At 46.8% G+C, this 23,197-nt stretch overlaps 1 protein-coding gene across 8 annotated transcripts in view; it reads left to right on the top strand.

Moving 5' to 3' along the window:
- Gluclalpha (glycine receptor alpha 1) overlaps positions 1-23,197 on the top strand; it is a 364,471-nt gene that overhangs the window by 237,556 nt on the left and 103,718 nt on the right. For 7 of the 8 annotated variants that reach the window (XM_077706301.1, XM_077706300.1, XM_077706299.1 and 4 more), the window contains exon 5: positions 10,589-10,713. In XM_077706301.1, the coding sequence (XP_077562427.1) occupies positions 10,628-10,713 (86 nt within the window). In that variant the 5' untranslated portion in view covers positions 10,589-10,627. Of the gene's footprint in view, positions 1-10,588; positions 10,714-23,197 lie in introns of those variants that run through there. The other variant, XM_077706303.1, reaches the window with a different exon arrangement.

Below are 23,197 nucleotides of genomic sequence, written 5' to 3'. Positions count from 1 at the left end.
TAACAGAAACTTATGTGATTATGCCTCTGGGACTGATGGTATGACAAACAAACAAACAAACAAACAAACAAACAAACAAACAAACAAACAAACAAAAAAACAAACAAATAAATAAACTTTCCCAGAAACAAGATAAGGTTTGTCGATTCAGGATGCTTTCACCTTTCCCATGGCCCTCAGTTTTTTTTTTTACTGCGTCCCAGTAAAAGAAAACAGTTACGCGAGTGGAGAAGCACTTTAATAGGCAAAAAAATATTACCTCGTTGAAGCCCATTCTGCGGCCTGTAACAGACCTTTCACGCATGTACCGGTGACCTACGCGGCACCCAGAGTCTCGTCCGTGCGAGATTCAGCGACTAAACCGAATTCCAGCAGTGAAGGAGCGCGATCCGGTGCACAACACACCAACAAATCCCGCGGGATCCTGCCAAAACGATCGCATTATTTCTCCACCCACGGGCGACACCGGGCCGGGCGTTCCTCTCTTCTTCCCTCGAGCGCCTCCGCTCCCCAGCTCCAGCACGCGTGCCGAGTCCCGAGCGCTCCTCCGGGCTCGTCCGCTCGCTTTGGCGGCGGCGATGCCAGGGTCCATCTCCATAATCGATATCCGCCGGGTCTGGGCTCCCGTTCGCCGCCCCTCGATAACCCGCCTTCGCCACACGCCGCCCCGTTCCTCCACTCGACGCGACCCGCTCACGACACCCGAGCCCCTTGCGACGACGCACTGCAGATGCTAGACACAGCTGGCGGTTGTTAGCAGCCGCGAGCAACTCGGGGTCACGGGGGGGCTTGAAAAAATAAGCCCGTTAGATAAACAAACAAGCGTGTTCCGAGCGTACTACGCCACGATCCTGTCGTACACGGGAACTCGTGTTTGGGCGGTCGATTACAACGCGTCTTTTTTGTAGATGTGAACATTGATGTCGGCAAGCGTAGGGTTTATGTTTATGGGTTAGACATTGACGATGGCCTGTTTGGTTAATCCGTAATTTCTGAGTGCTTATTAAACGACCCGCGTTAACTTTCTTTTACGCCTTATTAACAACAATAGCTCATTATCGGCAACGTCTATTGTTTCCGCATTTCGCTTTCCGGAGGGTAACAACACGAGCTAATCAAAAAGTCTGAATGGCCAGGAATTACAGGGCTCTTGAGATGCTTGTTATAGACAAAAATATGAATATTCGCTGAAGATGATACGTGCAGATTACGTGTGTGCGTGCAAAAGACAACATGGTGATGTTTTTGACGTAGGCTTACCTATGCAAGGCGCAGGGCTGAGAGCGTCAGCAAAGGGTGACACAGCAAGCAGAGTATCAGAAGTCTGATGCAGGAGAACGAGGTAATCCAAGTGAAATTACCAGCGGTAAACTAGAAGTTCTCAAAGGTCGAGCTGAATGAAGCTGGGTGCTCCTCACGAGGCGCACGCTTAACTCCGTTCGTCATTCTTTTTGTTGGTTTTTTTTTTTTTTGCGAACACCGACGGACCAAGCTCAATCTTCAACAGCTCCGTTGTTAAAGTTAGTTAAAGTTCGGCTGTCTTCAGTATACTATAGGTGGTATTTACTGAAAAGTTGGGCTGTCAATTTCTTCACTTGGCAACACTGAAAACGGACACGGACAGGGCCGATCGCGCCACGGACATGGCGCGGATTGAGCCGCTGAGCCCGCACGCCGCAGAAAAAAAAATACACCAGCGCGCGTCGTCTGCTCCGTTTCAACCCGATTCTCAACGGTGGTGTCAGCAGAGATTTTATTAACCACACACTCACATTGGAGTCGAGGCATTACTTTGCGTTCGACGGGCTAGAGTTTCGAGCGTCCAACATGCATCATGTGCTTAACACGGACAAGTACCGCCATCCCGCGAAGCCCGACGTAACCAGTGACGGCGCACTCACATGGTTGCCTGCATGCGTGCCTCGTCAGTGAATACAATCTATACGGTAAGTTTGGAAGTCAGCGCTGCATACGTGACATTGTTTTTTTCCCGAGTCTACACTTTTTGCGCCTTAGTTAAGTTCATATAAAAAAAAAACTAGCCAAAGCTGAACCCTTCTACGCTGCTATATATGCACGACGCGTGTTCCCCAAAAAAGAAATTACCTTTTGTTCTTGTTGAAGCATCTTGTGAATATCGGCCGTATCAAGTCCAGCTAAACATACTAGCCATTTTTCGTCCATTACTTTTCTACAAAATTCCTTTCTTCGAGCTTCAGACTTCTTGAGCCGCGCCATCTGTGCTCGCTCTACACGAACCTGTATAAGTAAAGCCAAAGAAGGCAAACAGCTGCGCTGTTCGTCAGCAAGGCCATTTGGTGGGGATGGTATAGTGGTTGCACCCTTTCCCGCAGCTCCTTTCTACCCGACATTTTTCGTCCTACATTGTTACAAGACCAAAGAAAGGTGTTCTTAACTTGTGGAAATCGGCTTCCTCCCTCTCCTCCACGCTCTCTTACATGTCTTTCATTCTGGGCAGCTTCCAGCCATTGTTTCGGCAAGTCCTCGCGAGAAACAGCAGAAGCATGGGAGCCAACAAATGTTAAGGCCTCCTCATTTTTTTTTTCTTCGCAAAAAAGGCCAAGGAAAACCAAGGGTCCCGTCATGCTAAAAACGTATTGATTTTCTATCTGCACCCTTTGCTGCCTATTCTGATCCACTTCTTCGCCTCCTTTTTTTTCTTCCCCTTCGAACGTATCTTTAGCCCGTTAGTAGCTATCCTATTTTCTGATTCTCACCCATCCGAGGGGTAGCAGCCGCGGCTGCACCGCGGATCAGGACGTCTTTTTTTTTGTTCTTTATCTGGCCTATCCGAGCACACTCGTCATAATGATATGCGTGCCTCACCCGTGCCACCCCCCAAAAAACGTCGCTCTTTGCCCTCTTTCCTCCCCGCGTGTCGCGTCGAGCGGCCTACGTTCATCGAACCAACTTCTATCTCGCTCGCAGGGCTGGTTGCCAAGCCCGGAACGATCTTCAACCGATCGACGCATCGCAGGGTGTGCACTGCACCCGCGATAAGCCTTTTTTCTTTATGTTTTGGGGACAGTTGTCTCGGTCTTGCCACACCTCGCGGGCTCTTCACTGTTCGGGTGAAGAAAAAAAAAAAACGAGGTACGCCTACGAAGTGTCTAAATGTCTGCGTACATATTTTTGAGACGAAAAGTAAAGTTGGGGGAGTATTTTAGTGCGCTGGGAAAATATATTCCGCAGAAAGTTTCAGTCTCGTTGAGAAACGAATGCGTGAAATGCGCCCTGTTGTTTCGGGGTGAACCAGCGTTGGAGAACATATGGAGTTCGAAGTTTGGAAGCCTGTGTTGTAACGCCCCTGCGGGATGGAGAGATAGACGCTTGCGAGATATATTTGGCTTGAATCGATGAATCGTCGGTCCCCGTTCGCCGTTATCCAGCAAAGTCGCAAGAAACTCCCTTGGCCATGCAGTATGGCGCCATAAGGGATGCAGGCACACAAAAGTAGGCATTCTTTATTCGGTAATGATTCCACTTAGATTTTGTAATAAAGTGGACGAGTACATGGACAAGGAACCCACGAAAAGGGCGTTACATTATGTGCCGAAGCACGTCCTCTTATATGAGCCTCTCCGCGGGAGAACCTGCAGATTAATTAGACAGCCTTGGTTCTTCAAAACTATTGTTCTTGTATTATTATTCGCGTTTAAGAAACATCACACATACACATATACAGTAAATCGTACCCATCGTATATACGTCAGAAAGACACACAAACAACCTGACGAAATTTTACGCGCCAAGAGAGATGTTTGTCCACTGAACTACCTCAGTTAGTTTCCCGGCCACGGACTACCGGACACATCACCACCCAGCACTGCAAATCTTTGACCAATATACCCACGCCGGGCTTTTTTTTGTCCTCGGTGTATTCTCTTTAAAGCGTGAGCTCACATTACCAGCAGTGAGTTCCCAGATACTGAGAGTCGTCAAAAGTTGCACGTCATCGATGGCCGTCACTTCGGCCAAAATCAGCAACGGAAATTCATTTCGGTCAGGGCACGCACGTCACCATTTAGGGAAAAACCAGAACACAGGTACAGGTGGAGACACCAGGAAGCATAAAGCACAGCTGCGCGACAAGAACAGCGGAAGTGGAGCAAAACGCCACCCAGGTCAAAGGCCTTCGACGTCACCGTTAGATCGGAGGCACCTGCTGGTATAAGGAATCGAAACGTCTTGTTCTTCGCAAGAATATCAAAGAGGCGGCGAAGGGTTAGAAACGCGCAAGGGGAAAGTCAAAAGGGTGGCGGGTGGCGAGTCTTGTCTGTAGGAGACGGGTTCCTTTTCAAGCGAGTGTATGTCAAACAAGCAGCGGCTCTCACGCCCCGACACTTTCTAAGCCAGCTAGCCCGACTCGAAGGCAACAGCAGGCAGTGGCGGCCGACCGCTTCGCGCTTATGCGCCGCAAGACGGAGCCAAGCGGCGTTGGAGGGAGAACGCGCCTGGCTGCCCCGCTTCCATCCTCCGCGTCTCGTGGACGCGCTAAGTCGCCGGCGGCGTTGACCTCCTCGTGGGAGGGAACGTGTTGCTTTCGCCCGGAGAGCGTTTTGAGGCTTGTGAACAGGCTATCTATATTCAACAGGGGCCCTCCCTGCCTCGAACGGCTGTGTAATAAGAGACCTCTTGCACCTCGCGGTTCTTCACATATTTTCGTGCCTTCTTCCTTTTTTCCCGCTGTCGCGACGGAGACTGTGTCCTACTTCCACTTCGGTGTCCCATTTGTTCGTCTTTTGCCACTCGCTGCGTTCTCTCCAAGGAGCAGTGGTGGTGGTTATGAAGGGGACACGGGAAGTGTATATAAAGACGGTCCTCTTTAGCCGGTCTACAAGACAAAAAAAAAAAAATAAACTCGTGTGCGGTTCCGAAATGAGTTTTACTTTCCGCGCACGCGACGAGTTCGTTTCTGGCGCTCGGGGAATTGTCTGTAGCGGCGTTGATTAAGGGGTGGGTAATACGATATCCCTGCTACAGAGCGCTTTATCACTTTCTTTGATTTTTCTTTCTTCGTAACCGTCTCTCTACAGCAGCGCATTTCTTACGCGATAGCAGGGGGACACTGCGTCGCCGAGATTAGAGGTAGAAAAAGAGTAACGAGTATAAAAAGAGAGAAGTAATGTGACTGCTCCGCTTCGTAATGGGAGCACCTTTTTTTTTCTGTTCAACGCGGGTGCTTCCGCATTTACTTTCACTTAGGGCCAAAATATAGACTTCGGGGATACCGATCTAGTACTTTTCACGGAACGCCTGTTTCAATTAAGATAGGGATTATTTTGTAAGCGCGGTAATGTCACGTTGACAACCAGACCATTTTGCATGTGTGTGTCTATACGTGCGACGGTGTTTCGTTTATGAATCAGTTCGCAGGTCAGCGTATGTTTTGTATTTACATTCAGAATTTTTGCTTAAGTAAAGCGAGAAGACAATAGCACCGAAAATGTTATGTGTTTTGTTTTTCCTGCTCAAAAAATTCGAAATTGTTTTCCGGCGCTTTAAGAAAAAAAAAACTATCAAAGAAGTTTTTTTTTTTTTCTCGGTACCTTTAACGACAGGAATCGTGCTTCCGAAAGCAGCCATTATAAGTTCGGAAGCACAAATCCCTTTTTTGGCATCTTGTTTTATACCTAATAGAGTGTATATTAATGACGAGGATATAAAACAAGAGTTTATTGTTCCCAGTTTATCATCAGCGTTTTTTTTTTTTAAGTAAACCTAAGGCCACAATCATACCTTTCCCAAGTTTCTAACAGCCTTGCGGGCGCGCCGACCGAAAACGTAATCACGCATTACCACCTAGTAGCGCGGGGAAGAGGTGAGAATACGCGCTTGCGAGTAAGAAGAACGCTGCTGGAACCGAGGGTATAAACCAGCCTAACAGGCGATGCTCCAGGGGACTAGGTGTTGTGCGCAAGCGTGTACTCCCGCATGGTTCACACCACCGAGCCGAGATAAGGCACTGATTAGCCGGCCAGCCGACGCTCCGGTTTTACCGTTAAAAAAAAAAAAGACTGATTTTTGATAACTGAAGTGCCAAATAAAAAAAAAAAAGTTGGCTCCAATCTACGCTGTGAAAGTGGTTGGAAAGTAAAGCTGTAAACGCCCCCCTTACCAACTGCCCATGCGATGTCACTTGAATTCACACAAGTGGCTCTACAAAGAGTGAAACCAGAGATTCTGCGAGCCGTTGCCTGGGACTCGTAGAAGGCGGCGTCCCGAACGCAGCAGCGTCGGCCACGACCGGGCTAGAGCGGCGGACGCCGCCGCTGTAGGCCAGCCGTGCGTCTGCGGAAAGAAAACGGAGAGAAGCGTCTTTCGAAGGGCGAGAGAGCAGAACCAAGCGATTCTGATGTGCTAGCGCGGGGATACACCACCGCGCGTCAGAAGCGCAGACACCGAAACAATCTAGCATGCGAGCTTTCGTGATTCCCATATACACCAATTTAAACTAAGTCTGAGAATTGCGAGAAAGCTGAGGAAACTTTTATAATCGCTATTTATCAGAACCAATTGCTCCTTTCCCCTTTTGTAATACCTGTTAAAACGCAACCAAATTAATATTCGCAAATTTAGAAAACTGAGTCCCATTCGTGCCAAGCAGTGCGCAAAAGGTAGCGTTACTCTAGCGACCAGATATCTGTACGTGATCACTACATTTTGTTTTAACGCCCTGCAAACCAATGCTTACCTTATCTTTGCCGTACAGCCACTTAATTCCATCGGGTCCGGGTTACCCACGAGGTGCTGTCGAACAAGTTAATCGAGCCGTGCGAAGGAAGCGCGCAATGTACGCGAAGCTGCGCCAAAACAGGCCCAAAACAACCGTCGCTAAAGCAGAAGACAAAGCAGACGACGTCGCTAAAGCAGATGACGCGCCCGCCGGCTCCGGCGTGCGGGGAACGCTGGGTAATAGCGGCCTATCACCACGCCATCTAAACTGTGCTCCGTGCGTAAAAACCGCCCTCCCTCTCTCCAGCTGCGTTGGGAGTTTCTTGCTCCGCACGCCACGAAAGAACGGTTGGCTGGTAGAGGTAGAAAGCTATGCTTTAAAATCCCGGGCCATCTCCATTAACGTGAAACCTGGGGAGGGGCGAAGTATGCAGTCTATAGGTGTAATCTTGGCGCCTTGGCGTTTTTGCCAACGGAGATGAAACCGTTGGGGGGTAGAGGTATACCGCGTTGCTGCACAAGTCTCGTGTCTATGAAGCACGAAGCGTCCTAGCACGAGGCGTAAAAGAGTGTACCGGTATTCAGAGTTGCTGCACAAGTCTCGTGTCTGAAGCACGAAGCTGTCAAGCGCCAAGCGCAAACGAGTGCGCCGGTGTATTAGTACCGTGGCTAAATGAGACGACGATTACGAATACGACGACAGCAGACGCCGACAGCTCGAGCCCTTAAGGGGATTCGCCCCTAAAAATCTTGCACCCCTCCGTCTAACGACGACGATGGTTGAACGTGAAGCTTTCTCGTGATGGATTCTTTGGTTGTCATCTGACTTTGAACTGAGTTTCGACCATGTCAAAATGGAGAAATCATAGCGCGAGGAACCTAGGTTCAATTTTGGCCACGGGAAGCATTTTTTTTAATTTTACTTCACTTACGATCATTCATCATCATCGTGAGAGAAAGCTGGCTTTTCTGCAAGGCGTATTGACGAACAACGGTATCAGTGAGGACACTAAAGCTTTCGTTTAATAAACTGCTGATAGCGCTGATGCTTCCCCGCAGTGAGTCTCTGCTTATGCAGGTGCAGTCTTTACAGGGGGCCAGTTTGTCATTATGTTTTCCTTTCATATCCTTCTTTGTGAATACAACTCACGATATTCTCTACGTAACGTGACTTCAAACCAAAACTTTCGAGCGAACCATGCTGAGCATCGTCGTTGGAGAATCATCATGATCGCATACCACTAAGCTTTGGGCACATCATCCGTGAACTTTTGATCACAACGCGTATAAGTGCCACTTTCAGGAGAAGAGTATAACGTATTATTTAGAAGGCCACAAGGTATAATTGAACTACATCGGAATTTTCTGCAGGTCATACGAACCCCGCTGACTACGCTGAAGGTATAAAAGTACCGCTGAACAGTTCTAACGGGTAGCATTGTTCGGCTAGTTATTAAGGTTTGGGCGGAAGGCGTACCATTTTCATCTGTGTTAATATTGCTTAGCGAAAATGTAGCTTTGGGCACGTTTGCGGAAAAACTCAAGTACGTAAACGAACTTCAGAGAGACTTTTTAATTTAAAATACATATCGCTTTTGTTATTACCAGAATAGACTAGATGAATTTGTTGGTATGGCCGGCACTTAACACGGACGCCGCGTCACCCAGTCGGGACGTCACACTTAAAGCTGTGGGGATTTCTTTTATTTATTTTTATTTATTCAGACAATACTGAAGGCCAGGATTAGGTCCAAGCAGGAGTGGTAAAGTGATTACATAATATATCAGCCAAAAGTAATTATACAATCTCTAAGAAACATCAACGAAAATGACAGACAGAATATTACTACACATGAAAAAGCTGCTCAATTGATGCATGCAGATTCGGCGAAGTAACGACAGTGGCACGGAGATTATTCCATTCAGATATTGTTCGCGGGAAAAATGAATATTTATAGGCGTTTGTGCGGGCGAACACGGGGTAAATTTAAAAAGGTGGTATTGCCTCGTAGTGCGGGAGGAAAGAGGGGCAAGGCATAATGATGGGTCAAGGCGCAGTTTGCGGTTGGAAAGATCGGCGAGAAATGTTAGTCGATTGCTTCTTCTCCAAGATTCCAGCGTTGGAATTCCGTTGCTCTGCATGAGTGTGGTAGGGGAATCATGTCTGTGATAGCGGTTATAGATGAAGCGAACAGCTTGCCTTTGAATTTGCTCGAGTTTGCCAATATCTTTTTTTTTTGTATGCGGATCCAAGACCACCGATGCGTACTCAATTAATAACCGCATTAAATTAACAAAATCACAAATGTCTAACTAATCACTATTTCCCTCCCTATTACCCTCACGCTATGGACGCAAAGATGAAAAATAAACACAAAGAAACATGCCCTGTGTAGTTTATAAAGACGCGGAAGGCTGGCGAGATTTAAGCACCCCAAAATAGAATGTTAAGAAGAACATTCTTACTCGTGAAGTAGCGAGTGGCGTCAGACACAACAAAAACTAAGCATACAGAAACTCCGATAAACCTTCGCCAACAACCGCATTTGGCTGGTTTAAACCGCACAGACCCGGTTACTTCCGCCCGGTCGCCCGAAAAGAAAGCACAGAGATGTTTCATCTACAAGTGCTATGCACCATTCCCCAAATTAAAGTTTCGGCCTAATGTTCCAAGCAACTCATATTATTTTCTACGCACTGTATTCCCCATGATTTCTTAATCCGCCAACCAACGTTCTAGGTCTGCTGTGCGCCAGTGCGACTGCTAGGAACGTTTTGCTCACTACAACGCCATAGAACAGCCATTACTCCCAATATATTGAGGGGACGGAGCAGTAGCGTCAATTCATGCCCGCCAGCTACAGTTAAGCTATAATCCTACCTAATTTCGTTTGGATAATCAGCTAAGAAGAATGAGCAATCGCAATGTGATAAGTGTAATTTTGTACCTCGCACCAGTGGGGTCCTATTCGCATGACAAAACCACAATTATTTTTGGGGTGGACCCCTGTGCCTGATCTTACAAGATTATCTGGCTCCTCGCATTTCTTAATAGGCTTCTTCTGTTACAAGAAGGTGGAGCGTTTGCCTTTTTCACGCAGTTTAAAATGATTACACCCTATGCTATCGACAGCTGTCACATTTAAACTCCACGGGCTGTTTTCTCGTATATGCACGGATGTGAGACCGCACACTTTTCATATCTAAAAGAAAAAAGAATAACAGAATTGCCATGCATTTATTTCGAATGAACGCAGCGGTAATGGTGAAATCGTTGCTGGCAGAAAATGTAAGGTTCGGTTCAGACTGTTGCAGCAAATGGCGTAATATCTTTAAAAAAATGACGTCATTTCACGGCTCAGTGAAACGAACATGCGTGAACGCCGTTTTTTTTTACGTCCATATATCACGATACGGCTTTGCGTCGGCAGTCTGAGAATAACTTAATAAGACGGTTTTGTCGCTTAAAGCACGAGCTTAAAAGGTAATTCTATACATTGTTTAACGTGGTAAGTATTGGTTTGAACATAAAAGTTAATTTGCAATAATATTATCGCAGCGAAGTCAATAACTTTTTGTTCACAGTAGTAGGCCGTGGGCTGAAGGTTTGTACCATTTAACAAGTCTTTGCTTCATACTTTGATGCCACGTGGCGCGACGTGACGCAACATCGCCCTCTCCGAAAATATGGTAAAAAAGACTGTCGGGAGGTAAGCCTTCGGCGCAAAGCTGATCCTTGCGGAGCTAGCTGCCTGCGTCGTGGCAGATGACACGGGCTATTTCGATACATCTAGACGTGTGCTATCGATTTCGGCTGGGAGTTAATCCTGTTAACGCCGCCTCGTCGTCTCTCTCCCTTCTCCTCCCCTTCTTCCTCTCACCACTTTCGCAGGAATGAGCGAACATCGCTGAACGAGACTCGTCCGTCACCATGAGCGTACATTCATGGCGCTTTTGTGTCCCACTAGTGGCTCTAGCGTTTTTCTTGTTGATTCTTCTGTCGTGTCCTTCGGCATGGTGAGTACCTTCGGCGTTCTTGCTCGCATGCGTGCTCTATCGGGCTGCGCATGCAGATGTGGAAGATGCTTTGCGAACGAGTGAAATAATTCGCTCAGGAAATAGGTTTATGTCCCTGAAGTCCTTTTCACCCTTTGTGCATACACTGATCTCCGGTTTCAAATGCAGCCCAGGCAGCTTTCGCTGGCCACTTTTGTGCAGCAATTCCCCCCATGTATAAACCTGCGCGCATGTGCTGTACGTCCGCGCGTTATTAATGGGAGCTGAGGTGGACGTGTTAGGATCGCAGCTAAGGTGGTCATAGTGTCTCGGCAAGTGAGGGCTGCCTATATATCATGAAATACTAGTAAATACGTCGGAATCGTACAATAAACGTCTATGCCTGTAGAGAGGCCCGAAAAAGAAAGAAGTATTCGGTTTGCGTGTTCAATAGCTGACGGCTCAGAGCACGTCGCTAATTTAGGGTGAGAATTACATCGAGGAGCAACGGTAAATGGATATAAAATGTGGATGCGCTTAATTGTGCTCACGTGAGATCAAAGAATGTACGAGAGGTGACAAAGTCTTAAGGCACAGAGAAGTGTTCTCTGACAAGTTTGTCTTCTAGCCGGCCAACATGTTACAAAAAACGAATTCACTCTTGTATAACTCAGACAGACTTTACACAGCGAGAAATTGCGGTTTCTTATTAGTAACGGAACGTAATTATTTGGCATCATTTTCCAAAAGGAGGCTTAAACGCTTCAAAATATTGGTGAAGCGTCTCTGTCAGTTCAGTAGGTGGTTACAGGCAGTCGTCGGGGATTTCGCTCCCTTCGCGCTTATACTACAAGCACCGACGACACCAAGTGCGCATGAATAAACGAGAGCCTTGGTGTCTTGCTCAACAGGTTAAAGCATATTTTTCCTCGCTGGAAGTAGTCCCTATGTAAATGCTTTGCTGAATAGTTTTTTTCGCTGAACTGCTTTTCGGTCGAATGAAGCAAATTAATATGCCGTAGGCTAATGGACAGAGCCAGTTACTAATATTATTAGCAATATTTATTGTATCAGCAACTTTGTGGTAACCACTAGTGATAGCCTTCTTTTCATTATTATTGATTCGCACCGCTCGTTTGGCTAGATTGATGACAAAGTATCCGAAAGTACGATGAGCAACCATTTCGCCTTGTCGAGTACATAAAAGACAATGTAGTTCTTGCCCCCTTTAGCATGCCGATTAAGCACTAATGAGAACAGGCCGGCGTTCAGACAACCTATCTCCATTATTTCACTTCTTTCTTTCGCTGAAACCTATTTTCTGAAATTACTCAAACGACCATCCCCACTCCAAATATGGGCATAGTAGTAGTGCCGATATTTTCCATTGTCCCTGAAAGGGCTATACAAGGAGTATGAACCGCAAACTATGCGCATCCCGCGGGGCAATTCATCATTTTATCCCCTTGTATCCCTATTCTATCAGTCTAAGTCTATCATTCTGCCCCATTCTACTTTTCTACTATTCTATCATTCTATATGTTCTGTCTTCTGCAAGTATTTCATCGCCCATGGTTATATCTATGATGTATAAGCCAAGGCTTCAACTGCATTGTAGGGGAGATCAGCACCAACTGGTCCGAAACAGATATTGCGTTGCGTCTGTTTACTATAGTTCCTTCTTTATTGCACGAAACGATGTTGATGTTGTTCTGAAGTGTTTTATTATGGAAGGCACTGCAAAATAATTAAAAAATCTAGAAACGCTTCATTGCCATGTATGAGGAAGTTCGTTTTTTTTTTCAACAAGGCGGAACCTTACATTGTTTTGTTTCATTAAGAAAGGATTTAGACGTGAAACCCAGATACTCCAAGGCTATGCTTTTCTGATTTTATTCAATGCTATGCTTTTCTCCATTTGCTTCCACGTTAATACACCTTTGGAAGCCGCCATGTTTTTGTTTTTTAGCAACTGCGCACAAAGGCTTCGACTGCTTTGTGCTGACAAATAAATCAACTGACCAAAAAAAGACCTGGAGTGTATTGTTATCTATTTGACATAAAAGAGGCGCACTGTAAAAAGGCGAACAAACCTTATAGATTTCGGAAAACGTTTCTTTTCTTTTTTGTGTGTGCTGGCTACATTTTTCATTTTTACGGAAGCCCTTTTGTACCGGAACTATGCCACGGGCCGGAAGAAGCAAGCCCCAAACTGGTAGAAGAACAAAGCGGTATACGGGCGCGGATATAAGATTGTGAGGGCGGAGGGAGGCGGCGTTTATAAAGACGTCAGAGGACGCTTACGAGGCGCTGCCTGGTTGGGCAGAGCCCATTTCGCTGGATTAGCTGGAGCGTAATAGGATTACGCTCCCGTACATCGAAAGCTAACTCCAAGCTTCTGACGGTGCGCCGCGATTGGACTTTGGGTTCTCTTTTGTGTCCCGTGCAGCCACTCAGCGGCTACAGCCGCTGACCACGCAGCAGGCTGGTTCGTCCGCGCATGTTTCGGACAGCCTGCGATGACCACATGTTCTTTGTCAACAGCACCCCACCCTCGTTTCTCTTCCATTCCCTAAGCCACTCAGCAAGCCCGCCAACGCGACTACGAGTTTGTTCCCCGAGGCATTGCCGCTGCGTGCACTTTTCTAGAACTTTAATAAATTATAACAACAAAAAAGCCTTGTTTAGCATACCTCGTCACCAAACTTACCGTAGTGTAGTCGAGTCGTAAATGCGTACTGGCTCGTCGAATCGTCCTTTTGAGTCGGAATCTTCGTATTTCAAACCTTTTTCTTGGATTTAAGCCCTCACATTATGGAACCCGTACCGATTGTTTGCCTCAGCGTCGGAACCGTACGAACACACGACATATGGACAATGTATGCACCGCTGTTCTAATCTGCTTACGTTGATTCTCCACCATCGCCGGTTACGATTTAGAGGAAACACAACTGCTAGAATACGCAAACGAATGCGAAACTTACGGGCGTGTGTTTTGTAACACTGCTGCACTTACCAATGCGCAAGCGTGTTGCCGCAGTTAAAACCTGCAGAATATATATATATAATATAGAAAATAAGGGTTGACAGTCAAGAAAACCTCGGAAAGCAAAGAGGAGGTTGTGGTGGGTCATAGAAAGAGATGAAGAATTTTTTTTAGTCGAAAAGAAAGTGGTGAAAAAATGCCCGCCGGGTGGGATCCGAACCCACGACCTCCAGAATACCGGTCTGGTGCCGATACCAGACCGGTATTCTGGAGGTCGTGGGTTCGGATCCCACCCGGCGGGCATTTTTTCACCACTTTCTTTTCGACTAAAAAAAATTCTTCATCTCTTTCTATGACCCACCACAACCTCCTCTTTGCTTTCCGAGGTTTTCTTGACTGTCAACCCTTATTTTCTGTCTTATTTCACGGAGCCCCTCATTTCCTATATATATATATATATATATATATATATATATATATATATATATATATATATATGTAGCGAATCAGAATAGGAAATGAGGGGCTCGTTGAAAATAACACAGAAATAAGGGTTGGCAGTCGAGAAAACCTCGGAAAGCAAAGGGGAGGATGTGGTAGATCATTGAAACAGATTAAGAATTTGGAAAGAAAGAAAGAAAGTGAAGAAAAAATGCCCGCCAGGTGGGATCCGAACCCACGACCTCCAGAATACCGGTCTGGTGCGATAACCACTACGCTACCGGCGGGGCGATTTTCCCATTCACTTTCTGGGGTATTTATGTTAGGTATGTTTGTTTCCTGTGCTTGGGGGTGGTAGCCAGCGCCATTCGGACAAACATACCTAACATAAATACCCCAGAAAGTGAATGGGAAAATCGCCCCGCCGGTAGCGTAGTGGTTATCGCACCAGACCGGTATTCTGGAGGTCGTGGGTTCGGATCCCACCTGGCGGGCATTTTTTCTTCACTTTCTTTCTTTCTTTCCAAATTCTTAATCTGTTTCAATGATCTACCACATCCTCCCCTTTGCTTTCCGAGGTTTTCTCGACTGCCAACCCTTATTTCTGTGTTATATATATATATATATATATATATATATATATATATATAAACACGACTCGATGAAGCTTGACGACCTCACATAGGTTTTTATCGAATGCCCATCAAAACTTCAGAGTATAATAGGGAATGAATGAACAAAATATTTATTCAACAAATAATCTTTTTATTTTTTGTTTTATTGCCCATTTGGAAAACAATCTGGTTTATTCATCTGTCATAGGCATCGGTAAAACACGAAAGTGAAATGTGCAGCGAAATCTGCGTCTGAGCATAATTTGCGGGTCGGCGGCTGTCTTGAGGGTGTGCTTGGCGAGCGACGCCCTGCTGGCGGGTCGCTTCGGCCAAGGTGTACTGGCGTCATTTCCGTGACGAATATGACGTCAGTAATATCTTGGTGCCTTCCGGCATAAAACACTTTTGTGTAAATATATAAAAACTGAAAATAAGCAACTCTAAGTATAGCGTACTCATTAGTACTAAAGTTTGCTTCCCCGCAAAAAGACCCTGTGTGCAGGGGTGTGCCCTTTACAGGCCGCTTGCTTCGTTGTAATGGCGTCATTTCCGTGATGGATATGACGTTAGCGAAATGTTCCGAAAATAAAACACTTTCGTGTAAAAATGTTATTTACCCGCCACATTGGTTATGGTCACATGAATGTGTCGGGAAGAAAAAACTGCCTACATCGTTATTTCAATCCAATTACTCCAAGCTCAATTTTCTTCCAAAAACCACCTTACTTTACAAACCATCGCTGCTGTCACAACATGCGGTTGTCGAAGAAACACGATCACCTTTGCAAGGTTGGTGGAGCTAGAGAGGTGTTACCACGCTTACTAAATAAATACGGTCACTTTGAATTTTCGTTTGCTTTAGGTAACACTTTTGTTCCTTAGTTTACACGCCGCCCGCAATGATGGCACCAAGCAGTCGCTATTATTTCCAGCCTTTCCTCGATTCCCTCCCCCTTACGCAAGCACAAAAGCGCACACGTCGACGCTCCCGAAGTAGCGAGTGGGCAGAAAAAAGCGCCGTGCCGCTGGCCCCTCCACTGCCTCCAGGCTGAGCAAACTCGGAGCAAGAGCACAGGCGGCGAAGCGAATGCAGTGGGAGAGGAGAGTGAGGGCGAGAGACGGGAGAAAACGTCTGGCAAGTGAGCGGAGCCGCGCGTCGGAGCGCCATAATGTATTCACGAGACGAGCGGGCCACTGCGTTTTGTGCTTTGGCGCCCATCCCGGCTGCTAATGCACAGGACCCCCGTGTTAATGCGGCTGTAGCCAGGCTGCGCGTTGATGGGCGGCCTGATTGGATCGCATGAATGAGAGATTAATTAGCGACTTGTTTGCGGCCGTCCGGAGCTGACGTGTAGCCCGCACTTCTTCCGCCTGGACAGTGCTGCGCAGCGACCGTGCATGCAGCTCTGCTAAATCTCGCGCTCTACCAACCTCGCGGCGCTTTTTTGTTCGGATTTGGTGTCTTCCTCTCTGGCTTATATTTTTCCGCTACGCTCCTACTCGCACCTTGCCATTGATTTTTTTTTTTTGTCGGCACATTTGATCAGAGTGGAGGCAGCATTCCATTTAGAGTTTGCATTTAAAAATTCTGAGTAATAATTGACGTCAGGCAGTGGAGTAGTCCCCGCGGAAGTGAACAACGCGTGTGGCATAATTTATGACTAAAATTTATCTCGATAATCCCATTTCATCCTTTCGTGCGTTGCTACATGGCAGACATGAAAGGGGGAGCAGTCATGCAGTGTTTACTTGAGCGCCAGGGGACTTCATCCTGTTGTACACAGCAGCCGATTAACTGTAGATAATTACTAAGAGAGGAGCAAATATAACAACAATGGAAGAAGTAATTTTGTAAGGATTACTCATGACGCATCCCAATATCCAGCACGAGGAGAATACATGCAATGATCGCAGTCGAAATCCTTCGATATTTAAAAATAGGGATGGGACAGCAAGGAGAAGTGTCTACTGGCATCGATGAAATGGCAACCATCACAGAATCCCTTAATTAAAAGGATCTCGTCGTCTTATGTGCAGGCTGTTGTGACCCTAAGCGACTGTGTACAAGTCTGCCCTCACGAAGGTGGCCATCACGAAGGTGGCCATCAATGTTATTAGGCAGTTGGGGAGTCATGGATTCAGCATCATGTTAGAGTGGATCGATTAAGCCTCATGTAGGGATGAGTCAAGTGCAACAGTGGGCCAGTTGGCAGAACTTGGGTTGTCTCGCTGTCGGGTCTTGTGCAAAGATGTGGGGGTGGCGTTGGACAGTATACGTCCTCTAGGGTGTTCCTCCACTGTCATGTCTAGTATATCCGGCCATCAGAGCTCTGAGTAACAATAGGCTTGTCCTAAGGACAGGACAACTGCTTACGAGACAAGTGCTTAGTTCAACCTAGCTGACCGAAAAGAGAAATTGAGCAGCGTCCCCCTCTGAAATGCAGGCCGCATTCGTGGGTGAAGGAGCCTGTCTTTCACCAACGAATACCGCCTGCATTTCAGCAGGAGACGCCGCTCAATTTCTCTTTAAGTATTTGGGATGCACTCTACCACGGTGAAAACTTCAGGACACTTTCCACCTGAGAGATTTTACGTCGGACTAAATACGCCCCCCGTCACTACACCCCAAATAAACAAGGAAAGTGGTGTCATGCGTATTGCTGATCGTATCAAAAAAATCAATTTCACAAGCGACTGGTCGCGCCGAAGTGTCCTGTCACCAGGCTCACGATAAAGTTTTTCCTCTTCCTCCTCCTCCTCCGCCCCTTATGTTATTAGGAAGCTCAGGTGGACAAACTTTCGGTTAATTCCACAAAGCTAATCCCCCCAACTTCTACCACAGAAAAACAGCGGCAACAATGACTAGGCGGCAACGCTTAAATGAAACAAAAATAAAAAAAAGCTTTTTCTATAAAGCCCCGTTATCATTAGAAGTTAACTTCCTTCTCGCACAGGAGTTGACCTATGTCCACGGTGTTTTTTTTTTTATAGCGAAGCTTTGGCGTCCTCACTGATGCCCTTGTACGCCAATGCGCGTTGCAGGAAAGCCAATTTTCTCTCACGATAATGATGAATGACGATGGGTAAAGCTAAAAGAAAAAAAAAACGCTTCCTGTGGCCGGGATCCAACCAGGGTTCATCGCGCTATGAAGCCGGCGTCTGTCACATGGCTCCATTTAGACTTCTTTTTTTCTTTATTGCACGGAAGACTAGCCCGAAAAGCTTTCAAGTCACACCCTAAGTACAATAACACTACGTTCACTGGCACATATATTAAAAGCCAGACAGGCACACACACGCGCCTCAAGAAGATGCAACGGGTCCGGCGGCCGCGTAGACAGTATACACAAGGGCACATTGTTCGCAAAAAATTGACATAGTTCCACTAGGCTCTACCGCATTGCGGTCAATCATGCGACACTTCCATAGGCTAAACAATCCAATCAGCACGGAAAGGTCGTAGGGCACGGAACAGTTCTTCATAACTGGCAGAAATTGTATACTGTAGGAGGTGATGTCTATGTCCTTTTTAAGAGTCCGCCACAGAACATCCAAAGAAAGCACAGCATACGACATAAAACACAGCAGTGATTAATTGTCTCAGGCTGGTTACCCAAGTGACAGTTAACAGAACAAGGCACATATACACCTTTACTATTGAGCCATGTTTTAACAGGCAACGTGGGTGTGTGCAACTTAAAAAAGAATGTTTTTGCAGCCACCTGGATGCACATTTTCTTTCCCCGCTTCAAGACACAATTATCTAAAATAATCAGATATGGTTGGCGGTAAGTGGGCACCTGAAATTAAACCGCCCATCAATTCCTTCCTGGAGAGACCACACAGATGCTCGAGAAAAAAAAAAAAACACAATAAGAAACCTGAAAGTGTCAGCAACCTCTTTAAGAAAGCCCCAAGGCGGCTTCGGTCGAAGCGGTTTGGAAAACTCAGACGATAACAAAAGAATCCGTCACGAGAAGAATGGCGTTGTTTGCGTGCCGTAAGGCTGTTAGCCACAAGACGTTAGGCCTAACTTCCCCTTTTGAGGTTTAGGACGTAAGGCTAACGTCACATCATGGGGTTTAACACCTAAAGCCTGCACCCACTCAAAACATTGCTCACTGAACTCCAAGCAGACTGTACCGATTCGCTCCGCACACACCACACCCAAACGTTAGGCCTACGGAGTGCACACCTGAGAGCTGCTGTGGGTATTCTAGAAAAGCGGTGCGCCCCTCCAGAGTAGCACATACTCGCAGTGTGCGATTGGCCAACCGTAGAATCCATCACGAGAAAACTTCGCCTTCAACCATCGTCGTCGTTAGACGGAGGGGTGCAAGATCTTTTTGTTTCTGGCAATGGTCTTCCAAGACTCCTGAGGAACTATGGTGTGAGTTTTGGTGTCCTCGCGTTTTGGGAAAACCAGACGCTCTTCGACACGGGGATTGGTTGGTCAGAGAAGGAGGTAACGTACAGGGGTTCCGTCCCAAAATGAGTGGGAATGTTTGCATGCGAGTCGAGTGGAATGCAGGCATATTGGAACGTCTGAGATGCAGTGTAGTTTGCGTAGAACTAGGTGCGAGGGGAAAGGTTCGTTTGCTGGGCTGCAGCAATGAAAAGTGCTACTTGGTTTGGTTTGCTCTTTACTGTCGGATTGTGTCCTTTAGAATTTTTTTGTGTGTTTGTAGTCCTCTGGGTCCATGGTATGAGCTTGGGCAACTTATTGGCGGTCCCAACGAGGTGACTCGGGAAAGTTAATCTGCCCTTTCGTTGCCGCTCAGGCAAGCGTGACCGATCTACCGAGTCGGGGAGGTTTGTTAGCGAGTGCATAGTGAGGTTTCTAGTATGATATCCTTGACTCCGTGTGAAGTTAAATGTGGCAGCGAAGTTTGCGAGTGTGGAAGCATGTGCATTGTCTCAGTACAAGGGTGGTGGTGCGTCACAGTCCATTCTCCTCTAGCGAGTGCTTTTGTATGCCCCTGTGTGTTGCGGCGTCAAGGCCCGGGTTAAAGTGCGTCGTGATCTCCTCAAAGTTCCGCGCCTGACTATAGTATTTATAGCCGTGGTGCCTTCATTGTTGACACTCTGTAATTAGCATATACAGAGTATGCGGTCGCTACTTGGGGTCGTGGTGGTGGTAAAAACTTTATTTATCCAGAGCTGTGAAGAAAGAGGCGCCGGCTGGGAGCACCGGCACACTACAGTCCCCTAGTCGACGGATAGGAGCCCGTGGGCCCTAGCGGCGAGTTCGGCCAGCTGAATCACACACTCTTGAACTTGTTGGTCGGGGCTCAGCAGAGTAGCCTCCCATTGCTCTACCGTGGTAAGGGGCAGGGACAGAGTAGGATGGAGGGTGGGTCGCGAGGGCACGTGCCTACTATGTGGTGGAGGGAAGCAAAAGGCGCGCCGCACCACGTGCACGTGTGGCAGTATCGCGTGGGGAAGTGGAGGTGGCACAATGCGGGATGCGGGAAGGTGTTAGTCTGCAGTCGACGCCACTGAACAGACTGCCTGCGTTTTAAAGTGGGAGCGGGGCCGGGGAAGTGCATCCGACTAAGGCGGTAGTGCTGCGCGATTTCCCGATACCTAACCAGGCGATCCCTCCCTCCCGCCCGAGGTGGAGAGGCAGCATCCGAGGCATCCCGGCAGCAGAAATCTCGGGCTACCTCGTTAGCCAGCTCGTTACCCGAAAGGGACGAATGGGCCGGAGTCCATATCAGGCGTGGACAATGTGCAGGTGGAGTCTGTGCAGTCTGCAGGATACGTGCGGTGATGGGGGATACACGACCCGTCGCAAAGTTCCGCAGAGCTTTCGCATCCATTTCCACAGTGTGTCCCGTTCTCGGTTGCGGTACACCGTTCAGGAGGGAGTGCTTTGCTTGTGGTGATCATTCCTCTATCTCGTTCCCATGTGGTGTTGTCGTTCTGTAGCCCCGTACCATCTGGAGGCAGCTATAGTCGCTTAGGATGAGAGTTCCTTGTTTACTTGGGATTTACTTTAAATTTTTGTAATCACTTATCAGTTTTTCTGGTGTGCAGTACAAGTTTATGATTTTAATATCTGAATGTTTACCTTAGCCGTAGTTTGTGTGATTGCGTGAGCAGGTGGATATCATTTATGGGTGGTATTCATTGAAAAGTTTAGCTGTCAATTTCTTCGATTGGCAACACTGGAAACGGTCACTGACATGGCGCGGCTTGTGCCACTGCGCCCGCACGCCGAAGAAAAAAACACAGCGGCGTGCGTCGTCTGCTCCGTTTCAACCCGATTCTCAGCGGTGGGGTCAACAGCGACGTTATTAATCGCACTCACATTGGACTCGAGACATTACTTCGCGTTCGGTGAGGTAGAGTTTGGAACGTCCAACGCACATCATGTGCTAGCACGAACAAGTACCGCCATCGCGCGGAGCCCGACGTAACCAGGGACGGCGCACTCACATAGCTGCCTGCATGCGCGCCTCGCCAGTGAATACAAGTTTAGAAACGTGATTACGAATGGCATCATGCATATGCGTAATGTCTATCAGAACGAATATGTTAGATGCTTTCCCACTAAAGTTAAGAGGTTTGGTCGTGTTGCCTCTCAAGTCTCCCGTGCGGTAGGTTAACAAAACCTCTACGTTTAACTGAATAATGCGTGACACTAAGCATGGTATAATTTTGCTTTACCGCCGTCCAGTTTCATCGTTCTATCCGCGTCATGTATTGCGCAGTGCAAAGTTGCTAAGTTGTTCAGAATGAAGCAGTTGCACTTCCGAACGGCGCTACTACTTTAGTCTGCTTAATTAGAGGCATGTAAGCGGTAAATATCTCGCTGGTAAAAAGAAAAGCAGCTTCCACGAGGTAGTGTTTTAAGCATCTTCGCTTTTAATTATATAGGGGCTTGTTACATATGACAGACGACGGGTTTTCCGAATTGCTTTCGTTGCGTCTTAACCTTGCTTACCTGGCACCATGAAAGCTCGCCTGAGAGCAGCTTCGGAAGAGCACGGATAAATCCCCTCATTACACTAATTGGAGCAGCAGTGTGGTCGTTTGAAAGAAAAAAAGAACATAAGTGCGTGCATTGGGGGCTAGGATGGCGACTAAGATGTATTCTGAACATCTGGTAAAAATAGTAACCCGCCCAAATTAAAGTATTATTATCGTAATTTCTTTGATGGGAAAAATTCTATTTTAAGAGTTACATGGAAGGTACAGTCACTGATGTGGACTGCATTGAAACAGTCGACTAACTTTTGGTGCCATTTCCCTACATATAAAGAGGATATAAATGTTCATTACCAGCAGTCTCGCATGATCGCTTGGTTTATTTGCAACGTATTTAAATAATATTCGGAATATTTCTTGTCGCTCTATCTGCAAAAAAAAAAACAAATTGTTCAGGACGATAATAAAACCAATTTGTGGTTCCGTTTTCATTGAACTTCTGAACGACCGAGCTATCCTTCAACTACTTACTTGTAATCTTCAGCAACATTGCGACAACGTAATTTCGTGCGCTTGTCATGTATGCCTGTTGTGGGAATTTCAAAGACACTTAGACAAAGTAATTTGAATTTACTTGTAGAAGAACTGATGTCAAAAGTTTGGTGGCTATTTGTCCTTTATGGAAAGGCTTTCTCGCAAGGTTGATGCTCCGTTCTGTTTAAAATATTCATTATTGCGTTCCTCAATGAAACGTTTGAATGTCTCTAGCTAAATGTTTTCGCTTCATTTTGTTGTCCTGTTTCGGCATGTATGTTAAGTACTATGATTTGTTCACAGTGCTGTGCGCACTGCGTATTAGCTCATTACCGCAGGATACGACTCACGCGGGTAAAGAAGGGGCACATTTGGCTTCGCACGTAGTTCATCGCTATACAAAAAACTGTTGTTTATTCCTCCGTTATAGGAACCGATAAAACACGGAAGTGAAATGTGCAGCGAAATATGCAGCTGAGCATGATTTGCGGGTCGGCGACTGTCTTGTGGGTGTGCTTAGCGAGCGACGTCCTGCTGGCGGGTCGCTTCGGCAAAGGTGCACTGGCGTCATTTCCGTGACGGACGTGACGTCAGTGAAATCTTGGTGTATACCGGCATAAAACACTTTCGTGTTAAAAAAAAAAAAGCTCAGCCTAGCTGCATTGTAATCCTCGCCTTTCCAGTCACCGAGCAAGCGCGCCACCACCTCACTATCGGGAAAACAAAGATAACGGTGAAATAAGGACTTATACCATCCACTACGTATTTCCCACTTTAGACCTACATCCACCTCACTAATAAATGTTTATTGATAAATGTTTATGTGGTTTAACGCGCCGACACTACACAGGCGATGAGGCGCGCCGTAGTAGAGGGCTCCGGATTGATTTTTACCACCAGGGGGTCTTTAAAGTGCGCCGAAAACTCGAACACACGGGCGTTTTAGCCTTTCACCTCCACCAAAAAAGCGGCCGCCGCGGCCGGGAAATGGACACGC

The sequence above is a fragment of the Haemaphysalis longicornis genome, unplaced genomic scaffold (genome assembly GCF_048455015.1).
Source record: "Haemaphysalis longicornis isolate Haplotype H1 unplaced genomic scaffold, Haemaphysalis longicornis Haplotype H1 scaffold_4, whole genome shotgun sequence".
In the NCBI taxonomy this organism is placed as follows: Eukaryota; Metazoa; Arthropoda; class Arachnida; order Ixodida; family Ixodidae; genus Haemaphysalis; species Haemaphysalis longicornis.
This window is presented reverse-complemented; position numbering and strand designations above follow the sequence as displayed.